Source organism: Neoarius graeffei, chromosome 3, assembly GCF_027579695.1.
Source record: "Neoarius graeffei isolate fNeoGra1 chromosome 3, fNeoGra1.pri, whole genome shotgun sequence".
Classification (NCBI taxonomy): domain Eukaryota; kingdom Metazoa; phylum Chordata; class Actinopteri; order Siluriformes; family Ariidae; genus Neoarius; species Neoarius graeffei.
In genome coordinates this window covers 41,319,296-41,338,042 of record NC_083571.1, presented here as the reverse complement: position 1 = coordinate 41,338,042, position 18,747 = coordinate 41,319,296, and the positions used below count along the sequence as shown (strand labels likewise).

Genomic DNA, 18,747 nt, shown 5'->3' with positions numbered 1-18,747 from the left:
AGATGACAACATGTTTATTGAGTCCAAATCCATTTATACAGTTGATTTTGGATCTTGTCACCAAAATGCAGTGGACAACCCCAGTTTCAAAAACAATGGAATGCTGGGTAAAATGGAAATAAAAAAACCAGAATGTGATGACTTGCAAATCCTTTGTGACCTATATCCAGTTGAATAAGTTGGAAAAGTATTCATCCCCCTTGGTGTTTGTCCTGTTTTGTTGCGTTACAAGCTAGAATTAACATGGATTTTGGGGGGTTAGCACCATTTGATTTACACAACATGCCTACCACTTTAAAGGTGCACATTGTTTTATTGTGACACAAACAATAATTAAGATGAAAAAACAGAAATCTGGAGTGTGCATAAGTATCCCCCCCCAAAGAAAAAAAATCAAAACTTATCTAGCCACTGGGATTTTTGCCCATTCCTCAAGGTAAAACTGCTCCAACTCCTTCAAGTTAGATGGGTTGCATTGGTGTACAGCAATCTTCAAGTTATGCCACAGATTCTCAGTTGGATTGAGGTCTGGGCTTTGACTAGGCCATTCCAAGACATTTCAATGTTTCCCTTTTAAATCACCCCAGTGTAGCTTTAGCAATATGTTTAAGGTCATTGTCCTGCTAGACTGTGAACCTTTGTCCCAGTCTCAAACCTGTGGCTGACTCAAACAGTTTTTCCTCCAGAATTGCCCTGTATTTAGTGCCATCCATTTTTCCTTCAGTCCTGACCAGCTTTCCTGTCCCTGCAGATGAAAAACATCCCCACAGCATGATGCTGCCACCACTATGCTAGGGATGGTGTTCTCAGGGTGTTGGGTTTGCGCCACACATGGCATTTCCCATGATGGCCATAAAGTTCAATTTTTGTCTCATTTGACCAGAGAATCTTCTTCCATGTGTTTGGGGAGTCTGCCACATGCTGTTGGGCAAACTCAAAACTTGATTTTTTAAGCAATGACTTTTCTGGCCACTCTTCCATAAAGCCCCACTCTGTGGAGTGTATGGCTTATAGTGGTCCTATGGGCAGATATTCCCATCTCCACTGTGGATCTTTGCAGCTTCCTCAGCGTTATCATTGGTGTCTTTGTTGCATTTCTGATTAATGCCCTCCTTGTCTGGTCTGTGAGTATTGGTGGGCGGCCTTCTCTTGTCAGGTTTGTAGTGGTGCCATATTCTTTCCATTTTGCTGTAATGGATTTAATGGTGCTCCCTGGGATATTCAAAGTTTGAGATATTTTTTTATGATCCAACCCTGATCTATACTTCTCCACAACTTTGTCTCTGACCTGTTTGGAGTGCTCCTTGGATTTCATGTTGCTTGCTTAGTGGTGTAGCAGAGTCAGGGTCCTTCCAGAACAGGTTGATTTACACAGACATCATGTGACAGATCATGTGACACTTTGATTGCACACAGGTGGAGCTTAATCAACTAATTATGTGACTTGTGAAGTGAATTGGTTGGACCAGCTCTTATTTAGGGGTTTCATATGAAAGGGGATGAATACTTATGCACACTTCAGATTTCTGTTTTTTTTCATCTTAATTATTGTTTGTGTCACATTAAAAAAAAAAAACAATGTGCACCTTTAAAGATGTAGGCATGTTGTGTAAATCAAATGGTGCTCACCCCCATGGGCGTAGTGGACGCAGGGTATGCGGGGGACATGTCCCCCGCACTGCCCGTATTTGTGCCCTCTGTCCTTCGCACTTTTTACAGCCATTACAACCACTCAATTCATTTTTAACATGTGGAAACGCGTTTTTCCGAGCCGCCTCTAAACGCATCATGAGCAGGCGAAGCTAAGGCAGCAAACAAACACTGTTGTCGTGTGTGATCAGAGATGCTTTAGAAAATATTGTGTGATTATCTTTGGTGTGATTCAGATCTGAGCAGTGCTTCTGTATGTTCAGCAAACCAGCCAAGAGGCTAAAGACTTTAGACAGGTTTTTTCCAAACAAACCGTGTAAGTTGAGTAATGCTGTTGAATGTAGATAATGTTTAGCTAAAAGATGACAAATAGATGTCAATTTAGTTAGTTAAGCTAGCTAGCTAACTTAGAGGCAGTAGTAACTAGTTACATTTACTTGAGTAACTTTTTGGATAAATTGTACTCTTAAGAGTTGTTTTGTTGCAAAATATGTTTTACTTTTACTTGAGTAATATTATTCTAAAGTAACAATACTCTTACTTGAGTAATGTTACTATTTTGGCTACTCTAAGATTACTCACTTCTGGGTAGAAAATAAGAATATAAATGTATTTGTGTTCCTTTGTTATTTTTGTAAAGATTTAATTTATTTTTGTGGTAGTTAAAGTTTAAAGTACACGAATTTGCTGATTATTATTACTGTATTCTTAATTCTATTTCAAAATGTTGCTTTCCACATATTTTTAATCTTTATTGCCACAATAGAAAGAGCAGGGTGAGAGAGGAGACAGTGGACCAGAGGCCAACAGGGATGATTATGCAGGGTCACAGGTGAGAAGAGAATATAACTAGCTATGTCATTACTACTATTCTTAATTCTATTTATAAATTTTACTTTATAGATTTATAGATTTTGACTTTAGATTTTGATAGTATATCACTTTAAAGAACTAAAGTCGGTTCCCTGGTGCTGTGCTGTTTGTGGTTATGTGGTTCTTTAGCTGCTAAGGAGAGGTGCGATTGAATGCGAGAGGATGATAAATCACTCAATAGACCTCTGAACAATTTGTGCCCCTCACTTCTAAAATGATGGCTACGCCCCTGCTCACCCCCCACAAATCCATTTTAATTCCAGCTTGTAATGTGACAAAACAGGACAAACACCAAGGGGGATGAATACTTTTGCAAGGCACTGTACACTCATTCTGAATTTGATGCCTGCAACACATTCCAAAAAAGTTGGGACAGTGCCAACAAAAGACTGGGAATGTTGTGGAATGCTCAAAAAACACCTGTTTAGAAAATTGTACAGGTACATTGGTAATTGGGAATGCTCAGTCGTTCACAAACAAGGGGTGAGGTTCAATCCATAATATCGTCAAAAGATTCAGAGAATTCAGAGAAATCTCTGCACGTAAGGGGCAAGGCCGAAAATCAGCACTGAATGCCCCTGACCTTTGATCCCTCAGGCAGCACTGCATTAAAAACTGACATGATTTTATAAAGGACATTATTACATGGCCTAAGGAACATTTTGGAAAACCGTTGTCTGGAAACACAATTCATCGCTACATTTATCATATAAAGTGAAAGCCATACATCCACAACATCCAGAAACACCACTGAATTCTCTGCACCCAAGTTCATCTGAGACAGACTGACACAAAGTGAAAAAGTGTGCTGTGGTCTGACAAATCCACATTTTGGATATTGTGTATGTTGTATCCTCCGGGCTAAAGAGGAAAAGGACCATCCAGATTGTTATCAGTGCAAAGTTCAAGAGCCAGCATCTGTGATGGTATGGGGGTGTGCTAGTGCCCATGGCAAGGGTAACTTGCACATCTGTAATTACACCATGAATGCTGAAAGATACATGCAGGTTTTGGAGCTATCCAGATGACTTTTTTTTTTTAGGGATGTCCTTGCTTATTCAGCAAGGCAATACCAAACCACATTCTGCACGTTACAACAGTGTGGCTTTGTAGTAAAACAGTGCGGGTTGCTAAACTGGCCTGTTTGCTTCCCACTGAAAATGTGTGGTGCGTTATGAAGTGCAGAATATGACATTGAAGACCCAAGACTGTTGAGCAACTGAAGTCATACATCAAGCAAAAATGGGAAGGAATTTTACTTTCAAAAATTGAGCAATTAGTGTCCTCAGTTCCCAAACACTCACTGAGTGTTGTTAGAAGAAAAGGTGATGTAACACAGTGGTAAACAAACATGCCCCATGTGTTGCAGGCATCAAATTCAGAATGAGTGTATATTTAAAAAAAAAAAGTTTATCCGTTTGAACATTAAATATCGTATCTTTGTATTCAGTTGAATATAGATCAGAAAGGATTTGCAAATTATTGCATTCTGTTTTTATTTGTTTTATGTAGCATCCCAACTATTTTTTGGAATTAGGGTTGTAGAATTATTGAAATATAGAGCTTTAATTCCTTATTTCCAAGCACTATCAAGTTAGTTTGAGAAATATTTCACAGAGCAATGGCAGGCATTGTATTATTTAAAAAAGAACAACTTCAACACAATGCAGTATTGGAATCACATGTGTTAAACATTTTGTTTATTATTATTATTATTGGCGGCACGGTGGTGTAGTGGTTAGCGCTGTCGCCTCACAGCAAGAAGGTGTGGGTTTGAGCCCCGTGGTCGGCGAGGGCCTTTCTGTGCAGAGTTTGCATGTTCTCCCTGTGTCCACGTGGGTTTCCTCCAGGTGCTCTGGTTTCCCCCAAAGACATGCAGGTTAGGTTAACTGGTGACTCTAAATTGACCGTAGGTGTGAATGTGAGTGTGAATGGTTGTCTGTGTCTATGTGTCGGCCCTGTGATGGCCTGGCGACTTGTCCAGGGTGTACCCCGCCTTTCGCCCGTAGTCAGCTGGGATAGGTTCCAGCTTGCCTGCGACCCTGTAGAACAGGATAAAGTGGCTAGAGATGATGAGATGAGATTATTATTATTAACAGCCTCAGCCTGCAACCTCCATCACCCATTTGCACTCATGGTGTTTTTCCAGTGCCCATTTCCAGGATTGTCTCCTAGATTATGTTACATGAACCTCCTGTTGGTCTTGTTATAAACATTGATTAGTGCGCCTTTACTCCACTCCCATGTTGATACTCAGAACCCACACTGGCCAACTACTTTGGCAAAAACTACATTCTTCTGCCAGAGGAATATGCAAATATAATAAACAAGAACAAGTGCTTTTCCAATACTTAAGAAGAAGCTGCTAGCAAAATGGATCGAGTTGGATGCTACACTGCCCTGCAAAAAAAAAAGGAAAAAAATGTTGCATGCGCTAATATTTGGTAGGACTACCTTTAGCTTTGATTACAGCATGTATTCGCCATGGCATTGTTTCAATAAACTTATGCAATGTCACAACATTTATTTCAGTCCAGAGCTGTATTAATTTTTTAACGAGATCTTGTGTTGAGGATAGGAGAGTTGAACTACTGTGCAAAGTCTGCTCCAGCTCATCTCTAAGATTCTCAATGGGGTTAAGTTCGGGACTCTGTGGTGGCCAATTCATCTCATCTCATCTCATTATCTCTAGCCGCTTTATCCTTCTACAGGGTCGCAGGCAAGCTGGAGCCTATCCCAGCTGACTACGGGCGAAAGGCGGGGTACACCCTGGACAAGTCGCCAGGTCATCACAGGGCTGACACATAGACACAGACAACCATTCACACTCACACCTACGGTCAATTTAGAGTCACCAGTTAACCTAACCTGCATGTCTTTGGACTGTGGGGGAAACCGGAGCACCCGGAGGAAACCCACGCGGACACGGGGAGAACATGCAAACTCCACACAGAAAGGCCCTCGCCGGCCCTGGGGCTCGAACCCAGGACCTTCTTGCTGTGAGGCGACAGCGCTAACCACTACACCACCGTGCCGCCGGTGGCCAATTCATGTCTGAAAATGATTCCTCATGCTTCCTGAACCACTCTTTCACAATCTGAGCCCTAATTTTATGCCCGTGCCATCAGGGAAGAAAAAACCCATTGATGTGATAACCTGGTCATTCGGTGTATTCAGGTTGTCAGCTGACTTCATTTTATTGCCCCATAACATTGCTGAGCCTCGACCTGACCAACTGAAGCAACCACAGATCATAACACTGCCTCCAGAGGTTTCAACAGTGGCCACTAGGCATGATGGATGCATCGCTTCATGTGCTTCCCTTCTTACCCTGACACACCCATCACTCAGGAATAGGATAAATCTGGACATATCAAACCACATGACCCTTTTCCATTGCTCTAGAGTCTAATCTTTATGCTTCCTTGCAAATTGAAGCCTTTTCTCTTGATTAGTCTCACTAAAAAATGGTTTTCTTATGGCAACACAGCTGTTTTGTAGCAGTCCTGTGAGTTTTCATGACACTGTGAATGTGGAAATGCTCTTAATTTCACTATTAAAGGTAGACTGCCTTTCAGATCTTTCAGGTGTAGGTCATAAAAGGAATTTTCCCTGACACCCAATTATTTTTTGTTTAGTGGACCGAATGCTACTGAATTTGAATCACAGATTTCTAATTTCATTTCAGTTTTTTTTTTAAATAGAACAATTAATGAATTTAGGGCCACATGGCCTTAAATTCTCTGCTATTTTTTCCTGCTTCAACATGACCCAATTCAAAATATTATGTCATGCATCACGTGGTGGGCTTTCCCCATTCACGCAAGGCATTGTTAGATACAAATTTAAAACAGAAGAGAAAAATGGAGGGCATGAGTGTGCGAATGAAACATGAAAAACCAACGACAGTAACGAAAAGCTAAAAGAAAAGACGTTATGTTGCGAAGGAAAGGAAACGCAGGACCAAACTAATAAATATCGGCGGTCAACAAGCACCTTGGTGTGATCAGCTGTTTGTTTAGCAACAAAATGGTGTGTCAGTGCACAGTCAAAGGTAAACCTGCGCATACGGACTTCCTCTGTCTGCTTGACTGCGTGAAGCGAGTGATTTCATGCACATTATTTGCTAGAGAATCCCCTCAAATTAAATAACTTCCCAGCCACACAAAGGCCTGATATTTGGTGAGATTTTACAGAAACAAACATATATCACAATGACCAAATTTCAGAGGAAACTAAATTTCACCAATTTTATGAAATTGAAAGGCTGCCTCGCTTTAAACATAGCTGTGAGTTTTACTGTCAGGGGCTGTTTTTTTTAATGATTCGACTTCACCAAGTGGGCGGCACGGTGGTGTAGTGGTTAGCACTGTCGCCTCACAACAAGAAGGTCCTGGGTTCGAGCCCAGCGGCCAGCGAGGGCCTTTCTGTGTGGAGTTTGCATATTCTCCCCGTATCTGCGTGGGTTTCCTCCGGATGCTCCAGTTTACCCCACAGTCCAAAGACATGCAAGTTAGGCTAATTGGTGGCTCTAAATTGACCATAGGTGTGAGTGTGAATGGTTGTTTGTGTTTATGTGTTAGCCCTGTGATGACCTGGCGACTTGTCCAGGGTGTACCCTGCCTCTCGCCCATAGTCAGCTGGGATAGGTTCCAGCTTGCCTGTGACCCTGTAGGACAGGATAAGTGGCTACAGATGATGGATGGATGGACTTCACCAAGCATTTAAGTGATCATGGTCAGTCAGGATCTTTTTCCAACCACATTTTTTCCATGAAGTTTTTGGTTCACCACTATCTTTCCAGATTTTAATAATGCGCTAGACAGTTCTTAACCCAATTCCAGTCATTTCAGCAATCTCCTTAGCTGTTTTCTTTGCTTGATGTAGGCCAATAATTTGACCCTTCTGAAACACAGTAACGTCTTTTCCATGAGCACGGGATACATCTTCTGACATGTTTAAGAAATAAGAAGCTACTCACTGCATCAGTTAGGGTTAAAAGAATTGTTGCCAGCTGAAACACAATCACTGCAGTAAATATCCAATCAAAGGCTCTTATGCATTTGCTTATTTAAATCCAAATGGCGACTTTTTTTGGCCAGGCAGTGTACATTTCTTATGAAATATGAAATGGTGAGCTATTTGAATCAAGCTTTATGTAAAGAATCAGAATTGTACATCTGTTTCATTAAGCTAGCCAAATAAAGCAACACTTTTGGATGAACCACCTTCCTAAATGAGCAAGGATGAGAAATGGGGTTGAGGAATAAACAGTTGCAGTGTAATTTACTGTAATTGCTAAAGTTTCAATTTTACCTATTGCCCCATTAAAATTATCATAGGCACATGGATACTAAGCGCAAGTTTAAGAAATTATAATAGCTTTGTAATACCTTATAATACCTTATCTCTTATCATTTGGATCAGACACAATTAGAATAAATTACTGCCTAATTCATGTCTTGAATACTATTATAACCCATAAACAACAATAATCCCTTCAAAATGATAACCCTCCCAAGCATTGGCTCCCTCCTCTTTTTCTCCCTTTCTCCCTTTGCCCTCTATCCATTATACACCAGATTATGCCATTGTAATGAAGGAGTGACCTTTGGATGTTCATGTTATGCTCTTTAATGCTGTGGGCTGCTTTAGCACTGATCATGAATGCTCTTTGGAACTCTACTTACAGTTGTAATTTTAGGAATTTTTTGGTCTTGTAATGTCTGATGGATTGTGGATGTATGTGACACAATGATTCAGCAGGTGTGTACAGGCCTCCCTGTGAAACTACTAGCTTAATTGTAGGTGTATCTCCCTCCTGGAGTTCCATCTGCTATTGGGCAGTTCCCCTTTTTCTTCTTTTCTCAGTGCACTCAGGCTGAACATGTATTGTCATTTTGGCATGTATGTTCATCACCCACAACCGTGCAACACAGGCACCAAGATGTCCACTGATAAACAGGCTGTTCCTGTCCAGTGTGAGGCTGGCTGCTAGTGCTTTAAAACCTGGGTAGAAAGAGAGAAATAATATGGGAAAGGAAGCTGATCTTGAACTTTCAAATACGATTTTCAACTTTATAAGGTATAACCCTTATGATTTAACAAATTAATATATTCTCAGTTTCACATATGTGGGGTACCCTCTCCAATTCTCAATCACATGTTTTTATATGGGTTTGAATCCAAATAATGAATTAGCTATTGCGCAAAAAAAAGTCAAAATTGACTACCTGCAACCATTTCTCTGAAGTAAAGCTGATGCCAAAAGTTTACAGATATGACCATGTAATATGTTACACTTATTTATTCATTCATTCATTTATTTATTTATTGCTTGCTTGCAAGCCAGTCTCTACTGTGTTTGAGGCCTCTTTGTCACTGATACCATGAGAAAAAGCAACTCAGCTGAGACAATCAATCAGTTAAAAAAAACCAAACACCTGTGGCCCTCCAGCTCTCCATTTAGGAGCAATTGCCAAACATGTGAAGGTACCACAAGCATCTGTACAAGCAATTGCATGCAAATAAAAATTTTGGGATCACACAGACACTGTGTTAATAAAGAAAGAGACAAAATTAACTCCTAAGGATGACCTAATTTGAATTGAAAAGTTCACTGAAACACCTAGTCTGAAACACACCATCCCAAGCATGAGGGTGGCAGCATCATGGTGTGGGGGTGTTTTGCTGGAAAAGGGACTGGTGCCATCATGAGGAAGGAGAATTAGCTAGAAATACTGCAGCAACAAATCAGGACATCAGCCAGAAACATGAACACAACTGCATGGCTGGATCTTCCAGTGGGGCAATGATTCTAAGCATACATGATGGCTTAAAGACATCACAGTGAAAGGAGTGGAGTGGCCATCACAAAGCCCTAACCGGAATCAAGCACAAATTAAGTGGATTGAACGGAAAAAAGCATGTTTGTATAAGGAGGCCCACAAAGCTGACTGAGTAACACCAGTTCTGTTAAGAGGAATGGGCAAAAATTCTGGCAACATATTTTAAGAAGCTTGCAGAAGGCTATGCCAAGCATTAAAGTAATTGAACTTTCAAGCATTTAAAAGGAAACGTCACCAATTACTAGCAAATTAAAACCCCCAAAAATCTGTCTCTTTGCTCTCATTTAAAATGGCTTTTTAGTAAAAAAAAAAAAAAGTATACTGTATATTCTAATTTCCTTAAAACAGGAAATGTACTGTATGGGGGGGGCGGCATGGTGGTGTCATGGTTAGCACTGTCACCTCACAGCAAGAAGGTCCTGGGTTTGAGCTCAGTGGCTGACAAGGCCTTTCTGTGTGGAGTTTGCATATTCTCCCCGTGTCTGCGTGGGTTTCCTCCGGGTGCTCCAGTTTACCCCACAGTCCAAAGACATGCAAATTAGGCTAATTGGTGGATGTAAATTGACCATAGGTGTAAGTGTGAATGGTTGTTTGTGTCTATGTGTTAGCCCTGCGATGACCTGGCGACTTGTCCAGGGTGTACCCCGCCTCTCGCCCATAGTCAGCTGGGATAGGCTCCAGCTTACAGGATAAGCGGCTACAGATAATGGATGGATGGAGGAAATGTATGGTAACATGAAAGGTGTGGAGTTGGGGGGAAAAAAAGAGTTTGAATGTCTTTAGCCTAGGTGTATGTGTACACCTCAACTGAGGCTACATCCACACGACAACGGCAATGAGATGTTAGTAAAAAAAATATCGCGTCCACATGGGCAACGGATCAGTAAAATATCAGGTACATATGGCAACGCAATGCTTGCTGAAAACGATGCAATACACATGCCACACCTCTAGGGGCGCTGTAAGACGGTCCCTTCGGAGACACCAGAACAATAGAAGAAGTAAGGACGCATGGGCATAAACTATTATCCGCGAGACTTCATATTAGCCACAAAGTCAGAAAAATTTGTTCGTAAAATTACATTATAATGACCAAATACAATGAAAAGTATTTTTCCAGTCTCACCTGTGAAAGGTAATCCCATGTGATCTCGTTTGGACGGCAAACCTGTTGGTACAGTTAAACACAGCACATGAATGAGGCATCTTTATTCTCCGCTTTGACCCATCCAATATGGCGGCGAGGATGACGTATGATTCTACGCGGAAGGCGGCGTCTTTAATGGTCCGGAATAAATTGAATGCTACACATTGATGGATTAATTTGTTCTTCTATGCCCTTTTTGAGGAATGTATTGTAGGACTTAAACCAACATCTGAAGAGGTGAGATCGCTCCTTTTTTTCCCTATTTTTGCTGGCGGGATTGACTCTGCCCTAAGAGCTATTCTCTCTCTCTCACTTTGCACCATTACACAATAAATATTCACAGTGAAAATATTTTGTAAGCGCGTTTCATGAACCAAGTTATAGGATTTGTTGACAACTCGCATCGAGTTCGTTACACTTCTACCCGGCGTGAAGCACATGTGGTTGTGACGTCACTGTAAACAAATCCGTTCTACTCATCCAGACGACTTCGCAACGGCGCCGTTGCCAGATCTTTCCACTCTGGAACCCGTTCTCAAAAGATTTCGTTTTGGGGCACCTAAAACGCCGGTGCCGTGTGGACGCCAGGCCGAAACGATAAACAATTTTATCGGATTCACCTGAATCCGTTGCCGTGTGGACAGGGCCTGAATGTTTTGTGGTATCCTGCTGAATGAGCCATATACTGTAAACCAAAATACTATATTTTTAAAAGTTATTGTTTTTTTTTTCTTATTCCAGAAAAGGTAAGTGCTTTTTCCAATTGCTTTGGTGGAAGATTTTAATTAGTGAATGTTTGCAATCCATATTACCTATTCTATTCTCTTCAAGGATTACAATAATATAATACCATGACTGAAACTTCCTCCAAGCGAGGTCCCCAATGTCTTGATATCTCTTCGGGGGACCTTGGCTTTCTTTCATAAATTAGAAACTAATTTCTCCCCCATATGCAGTTATTTAATCAATCACACTATCCATTCAAGAAATGGTCTGCACACACAAAAGAGGTTTTGCCAATACTCACATTTATGCTTAAATTATGGAGGTGGATTAACACAGATGTTGATAAATATGGAGAGGATTTCCTATTTCCTTCATTTGCTTCAGAAAGTATTGCTTTTTCACATATCTGTACAAGATCCATTGAGAAAAAATTAACATATGTGTTATATTGGTTCTTCATCAAAGAACTGTGTTAGTGAAATCAAATGTGACAACAGACATATGCAATTGTGTGGACAATGAGTAGTTTTAATTAAGTCAGCTTAATTATGATCCTCAGTCAGCAGTTGCTTATATTAAACAAGACTAAATACAGCTGGGTGCAGGCTGAGGCGAGCTAGTAATATGCAAAGCAAGTGTGTGTGATTAAACATTGATTTAAAAAAAAAAAGTACGTTTTGTTCTGGGCCCAGGAATTTTGCACAGCAGCAGGTTGTATTGAAACTGCCACCTTTGCAGTGAGCAAAGGTAAAATCCTGAGTTTTAAGACATGCTGCAGATTTTAGTGCAGTATACAGCTGAGGTCAGTGGATCTCAATGAAAATCAATGCTAATTTCTAATTCCTGGGCTGGAGATCACTGTAGGTATTGACTGTCTGTTCGTGGCTTGTAAGATTCATTTTCAGCAAATCCACCTTACTTCTTGTGGGATTAAACGAATTACAAGGGATGAGGGTTTTGCAACATGAACTCAATGACTGCATAAAATGTTGCAAATCCAACCCTTTGCTTGAACAGACTGGAAAACGACTATTATGAGCAGTATGGAGGATAGAGACCCTGACGCAGATTTTACATTAAAATCATTTCAATTTGCTCAATATTACAAAAAATAATTTGAATAATCTCTCATACTGTATGAAAGAGATGGAGTGGGAAAATATGTTTTCTTTCTTTTTGCTTGCCAGAGAGAAGAAAACTGGATTCTACCACTCAGTCATTTCCAGAGGGTGATTCGTTGTAAATAATTCTATGTTTAAGAGGGGGGGAAGCACGTTTCACCGAAAATAACTTCACTGTTGAGAATATAGGTTAAATTTAAGATAATTGTTCGGTTACGCTTTTATTTGATTAAATAAGAGATTGATTTTTTTTAATTAAAAAAAAAACCCGTGTTGCGCGCGACTCGCCCTCCCCCTCTCCGCCCGTAGCAGCGACAGAGCCCAGGATCCGCCTGATGCCGTTTCCACGGTGAAATTCTCCTCCAGGAAGCATCCAAAATCTGTTAATTAGAATAGCCAAGTTAAAAAAACAGTCTGAAAGAAGAGGTTAAAATTAAAAACAAGGTCAGAAAAGGAGGAAAAGACTGGAAAATTCGTAAAGAAAAATCTCCGGACCTGCTCTCCGGTTTCGTTTGAAGAAAGCCCGGTAATGATTCGGCTTTGTTCTGTGTACAGTGAGGTATTTTAGCGTCTTTAAGGCCAGGATTAGTCCTGATGAAGCTGCCTGGAGGAATTTAATCAGTCAGCTTCAGCACCAGCACCGACTGGACAGATCCGCCTTCTCTCTTCGCATTGCTCTTTATGTCGCTGTTCAGCTCAGTGCACTGCGCTCAACCGGGTACTGATTGGACAGTCGGCGTTTTCCTCTCTCTCTCTCTCTCTCTCTCTCTCTCTCCCATGTCCCTTTACTCAGACATATATATATAATTGAATTAGTTACAGTGTTATTTGGTGTTTAGGGAGACGGACATCTTGCTAGGAAGCTTGTTAATCTCGAGCCACGACTCAGAATCAAATCTCTCCTCTCCTCTTCTCATAGGAACAATTCATGGGGAAGCTGGTCCTCCAAAGGATGTAAAACGGTGCTTACAGATGCATCCCACACAAAATGCTTATGTGATCGCGTGTCGACATTCGCCATTTTGGCTCAACAACCTATAGAAATAGTAAGTATACTCTCTGGTTATCGTTTCCTCTTAAAGGGCTATAGATATAAATGTGCGTATACGTCAACCGCAGAAAAATATTGTTGAGGATTGCAGCTGTTTTAATCAGCGTTATCAGTATCAATGCTCATTACGGTCTGCCTACGTAGCCGACATGCTGGAGCGCGTGTATGTGTGATTGTGTGCACGCGTGGGCACCTGATTTCTTACCCTCACCTGCCAAGGAAATTAAATATGGTTTGTTTAAGTATCATAAAACAGCGCAACGCTTTAAATTATTATTATTATTATTATTATTATTATTATTATTATTATTATTATTATTATATAACGCTCTGTCACCCAACAACAAACCAGCAATGGTTTCTACAGGCAAGGGGTTTCAACCGGAACAATATGTGATCACGTAAATGGTATATGTTATGCAGACAGGGCCAGAGTTTGAGACTCCCATCCTTGCAGTGCACTGCTGATATATCACTACAACTAGTTCCAAGTATTTGGGGGGGAAAAGGTGTGCTACCAGGTTGGGTTTCTTGGAAGGAGTCATAAATTAAGGGATCGAGAGATAGTGAGCAGTGCTGCTACACAATTCAAAGCCACAGATACCAGACAGCCGTGACAGTATCTTACCACAATTTATAAATCTCATGCTAGGTTGCTAGTTTGTTTGTCAGTGTGAGAAACATCCACGTGCATTTTGTTCCATATGTTTGAGCTGTGGCGGCATGGTGGTGTAGTGGTTAGCACTGTCGCCTCACAGCAAGAAGGTCCGGGTTCGAGCCCCGTGGCCGGCGAGGGCCTTTCTGTGTGGAGTTTGCATGTTCTGCCCGTGTTCGCGTGGGTTTCCTCCGGGTGCTCCGGTTTCCCCCACAGTCCAAAGACATGCAGGTTAGGTTAACTGGTGACTCTAAATTGACCGTAGGTGTGAGTGTGAATGGTTGTCTGTGTCTATGTGTTGGCCCTGTGATGACCTGGTGACTTGTCCAGGGTGTACCCTGCCTTTCGCCCGTAGCCAGCTGGGATAGGCTCCAGCTTGCCTGCGACCCTGTAGAACAGGATAAAGCGACTAGAGATAATGAGATGAGATGTTTGAGCTGTTTAGACTGAATCACAGACTTGTACGGCGGCATGGTGATGTAGTGGTTAGCACGGTTGCCTCACAGCAAGAAGGTTCTGGGTTTGAGCCCAGTGGCCGGCGGAGGCCTTTCTGTGTAGAGTTTCTCCCCGTGTCTGCGTGGGTTTCCTCAGGGTGCTCCGGTTTCCCCCACAGTCCAAAGACATGCGGTTAGGTTAATATGGGACGGCCTTGGGCTGAGGTGCCCTTGAGCAAGGCACCTAACTCTCAACTGCTCCCCGGACGCTGTTAGCATGGCTGCCCACTGCTCTGGGTATGTGTGTGTGCTCATTGCTCACGTGTGTGTGCATGTGTGTGTTCATTGCTTCAGAAGGGTTAAATGCAGAGAGGAATTTCACAAGTGTGTGATGAATAAATTTCTTTCTTTCTTTCTTTCTTTCTTTCTTTCTTTCTTTCTTTCTTTCTTTCTTTCTTATGGCTATAATAACCCTGTGACAGATAATGAGAGATACCACAATCCCATCAAAGTCTCATTATATAGTTTTTATCTATCTATCTATCTATCTATCTATCTATCTATCTATCTATCTATCTATCTATCTATCTATCTATCTATCTATCTATCTATCTATCTATCTATCTATCTATCTATTTTAACCAAACATTCAAAGTCTGAACTGTTTTCGTCTCATTCACAGGCTATGGAGTACTCAGGGGTCCCATCTGTGACACTGATTGTGGGCTGTGGTCTGTCTTGCATAGCTTTGATCACACTGGCTGTAGTGTATGCTGTATTATGGAGGTAAATTTTAAACGCTGTTTCAAAAAATGGATTTATCACGTGCATTTGTCATTGCTCATTTGTGAAATACACATTTATTTGCCTATTTTTATATTAGGTACATTAGGTCTGAGAGGTCCATCATTCTGATCAACTTTTGCCTTTCAATCATCTGCTCCAACATTCTGATTTTGGTGGGACAGACACAAACCCATAATGCGGTAAACAGTTTTCCTACTTTCAGCACTTTGTCTTACTGTCTTGCTCTTTTTCACAAACTACATGATTTGTACTTCTCAGGTTTTATTGGCTCATTCGAAGAATGTTGATAACTTTTGAATTAAGTAAGTTGATTGTTTTGGTACTGCTTTGTCCAGGCATCGTTAGGAGAACGTTGGAAGTGACAAACAGGAAGTGGGGCAATAACTTGAGAATTGTTCATTAATTTTATTTTTCACCATGTTATGTAGGTACCAAAATTATTTTTGCCACTATAGGGAACAAGAAGTGAGGCCGAGACAACACTTTTATGATTCCTAAGACATTCCATGTCTTTTTGCTTTTGTGTATTGAAACCAAACTTATCCATGTATATCAGGGCTGGCCATTAAAAAAATAATAATTAATACACAAAACCTAAATCCTTATAGAAATAGAGGCACAATGTTCATTAACAATGCCTTTGATGGCAGTCACTAATAGAGACTGCACAATGACACAGTAATTTTAGAAATTGAAATGCTGGAGCCCGTCATTTTAGGCTTAAATTTTAGGGTTTACTGAATATGAATATGTCCTTGAATGCAGAAACACAAACAAAACTGAACAAAATAAAGTGTGGTGCAGATTATGGAGCGTAAAGTTGTTATAGCACACTCATACAAATTGGCATTAACTTGCATGTTAATTGTTGAGAGAAAAAATACTTTAGGGTATCTGGTTAGTGGCGGCTGGTCATTCGAGGTGCTGGGGCACTGCCTCCCTTTCAGTTATCCAGATGAGAGACTGTGATATTCAACATAATTAAGCAAAAGCATTTATTAAGTCAAAATTGTTTACTCATCCTACTTGATGCTGTATCCATCTAATTATTTTTAACCCATTTTTAAACTGTATTTATTTAAATTTTATGTGAACACCTACATTTCCTGTATACTTCTGCCCACCAGCCAAATGAGTCTGTATGTAGCTACACAAACTTTTGGAGAGCAGGTGACCTGAGGCTGCATTTTAATTGGTGGATTCAAGATTTGGCCTGGTGTGCCCCGGACACGCCTTCTTTTATTAGCAACCAATTGGATTTTTTTTCCTTTCCATGTGATTGGACAGTTTTCTACAGACCTTCATATTTGTGGCTGTCGCTCACTGCTGCTTTCAGAAGATGGCAAGTTCAAGTGCACCCGCAGAGAAAGAAAATTATTTCTTTCCAGAAACATCCTTTTACATGGCATATACTGAAAGAAAAAAAAAGAATAAAGGATCTTGGACCAAACCAGCCCAATTTAAACATTAAGAGGCAGGTGATCGGGGATGGGCTTACACTTGAGTTTTCTCCCACTCTTTTTATGACAAATGGAGCTGGCTAGCAGGATAGATGATGAAGAATGTGATCTTGTAGATTTTGTAGATCATATTTAATGGCATGTATTCTTTCATCCTATGTCTTTTGGCTTCTTTAAATAAAGGCTTTCCTCATAATGTGACTATCTCTTAACACAAGCTAAATAAAACTGAACTAAAACTAGCTCTTAATTCCTCAAAAATAAAAAATAAAAACAAACTAAAACTACTTATGCAGTCCTAAAACGTAGACTGAAATGAAAAAAACAACCAAAGGACTCAATAATAAAAACTAATGAAAGTTTCAAAACTACAATAACTCTGCCCCCAATACTGCCCCCTCCCCCCATCCCCAATTTTTCTTTTTTTTTTAAGCACCAGCCGCCACTGCATCTGATGATTGTAACAGAGCTAAGAACACAGTTAATAACCGAAACTTAAGTGAAAGACTTGCTGCCATGATTTTTTTTAAGGCACAATCGTCGACGCAGGAACTGACCCTTCCCTGGGAAATCAATCACTTGATTACTCATTTTCTCTGTCAAGCTGTCTAAAAGTCCAAAATGCAAATTCCTGGTGTTAAAATTATTTACCTAAGTGACAGCATGTGGTATAATCTGGGAATGAATAAAGTGCTGCAGTTACAGCATTGAGAAGTGTCATGCCATTAAGAAATATATGAACTAGTTGGAGTATGTTGTATTTAATCAATATCACATGAGCAAGACTGCAGTTATACCATAGGTAATGGGTAAATACAGCTGGGCTGAAATTCAGCATAACTGTGCATTATGGATTTCTATAGAAATTAGTATTGAGTAAGTGACACTTTGGTCATAATATGGGCAAATGTTCTGTTTATTTTTGCTCTGCTAGGAGAAATAGATCCTGAAGAAGCCACGCTGACTTTATTGCATGTCAACTAGTCTATTGCCCATTGGCTAGCTGGCTAGCTCACATTCCGACTTCCTTTTCATCTTCATCTACTTCATCTAATGTGTTTTCATACTTTAAGCCAAAAGTTATATTTCTGAAAAGTATCATTTGCATTGTCCCTTGCTGATGTTTCTAACACTACTGTAGTAACAATTTTGAACTAGGAAGTGGAATTTTATGTGGTAAACACAGACCAGTGGGGTAATACACTCCAGTGCTGTTATAGTAAATATAATGTTCCAGACAAAATGTCCCAGAGCAGTTATAGTAAATATAAGCACTCTTGGATTACTGTTCAACCAAATCAAATTAGTGGCGTGGAACTGTTGTATAATTAAAAAATAATATCCAGTGAAAAGTTTTTGTTTAGTAGTGAAAACCAATAGGAAGCAAGGGGGTTACTTCTGGTGGCTTGATGGGGGGAAAATAAAACATTCCACCTTAAAAGCCTTTTGAGGCATACTCAGGAATGGAAAAAAGTACAGAGAAATGGTGCTTAAGTAAAAGTATAAGCAATGTGTCAAAATATTCTTCAATTTCAAAAAAGTGGAAGTCAAAAGTCTATTTGAGTGGTGGTAAAAAGTTTAAACATACAAATTAACTTATCAAAAATTAACAGTTGATACAGAATTTGTAAAAAAATAAACTAGAGATGCATTTCCACAAAAAATGCTAGCAGCAGTCAGCCATTGCATACCATAACCTATGCAATTACATGATTGCTAACATTTCATCCTATGAAACACAGGTTTGAATTTCCTACCATCTGTTGGATGAGCAATAAATATAATTAATTCTCTAATACCAATGATCCACTGACCTTCTGGCACACATGCGCAGACAGCACACTCTACTATTGAAATATTAATTAGTCAGTGTTAAATATGATATTTTAAAAAAATAGTATTTTATTAGATAGTGCAGTTTCCAGTTCATGGCATGTTTCCAGTTCAGTTTACCAGAAGCCATGTTGCTTAAGTT

The 18,747-nt window shown here is 40.2% G+C and overlaps 1 protein-coding gene across 1 annotated transcript in view; it reads left to right on the top strand.

Moving 5' to 3' along the window:
* The window catches only part of adgrb3 (adhesion G protein-coupled receptor B3), a 722,174-nt gene that overhangs the window by 584,844 nt on the left and 118,583 nt on the right, over positions 1 to 18,747 (top strand). The window contains exons 17-19 of the mRNA XM_060916854.1: positions 13,285 to 13,411; positions 15,188 to 15,291; positions 15,389 to 15,491. Coding sequence (XP_060772837.1) covers positions 13,285 to 13,411; positions 15,188 to 15,291; positions 15,389 to 15,491 — 334 coding nt within the window. The remainder of the gene's footprint in view (positions 1 to 13,284; positions 13,412 to 15,187; positions 15,292 to 15,388; positions 15,492 to 18,747) is intronic.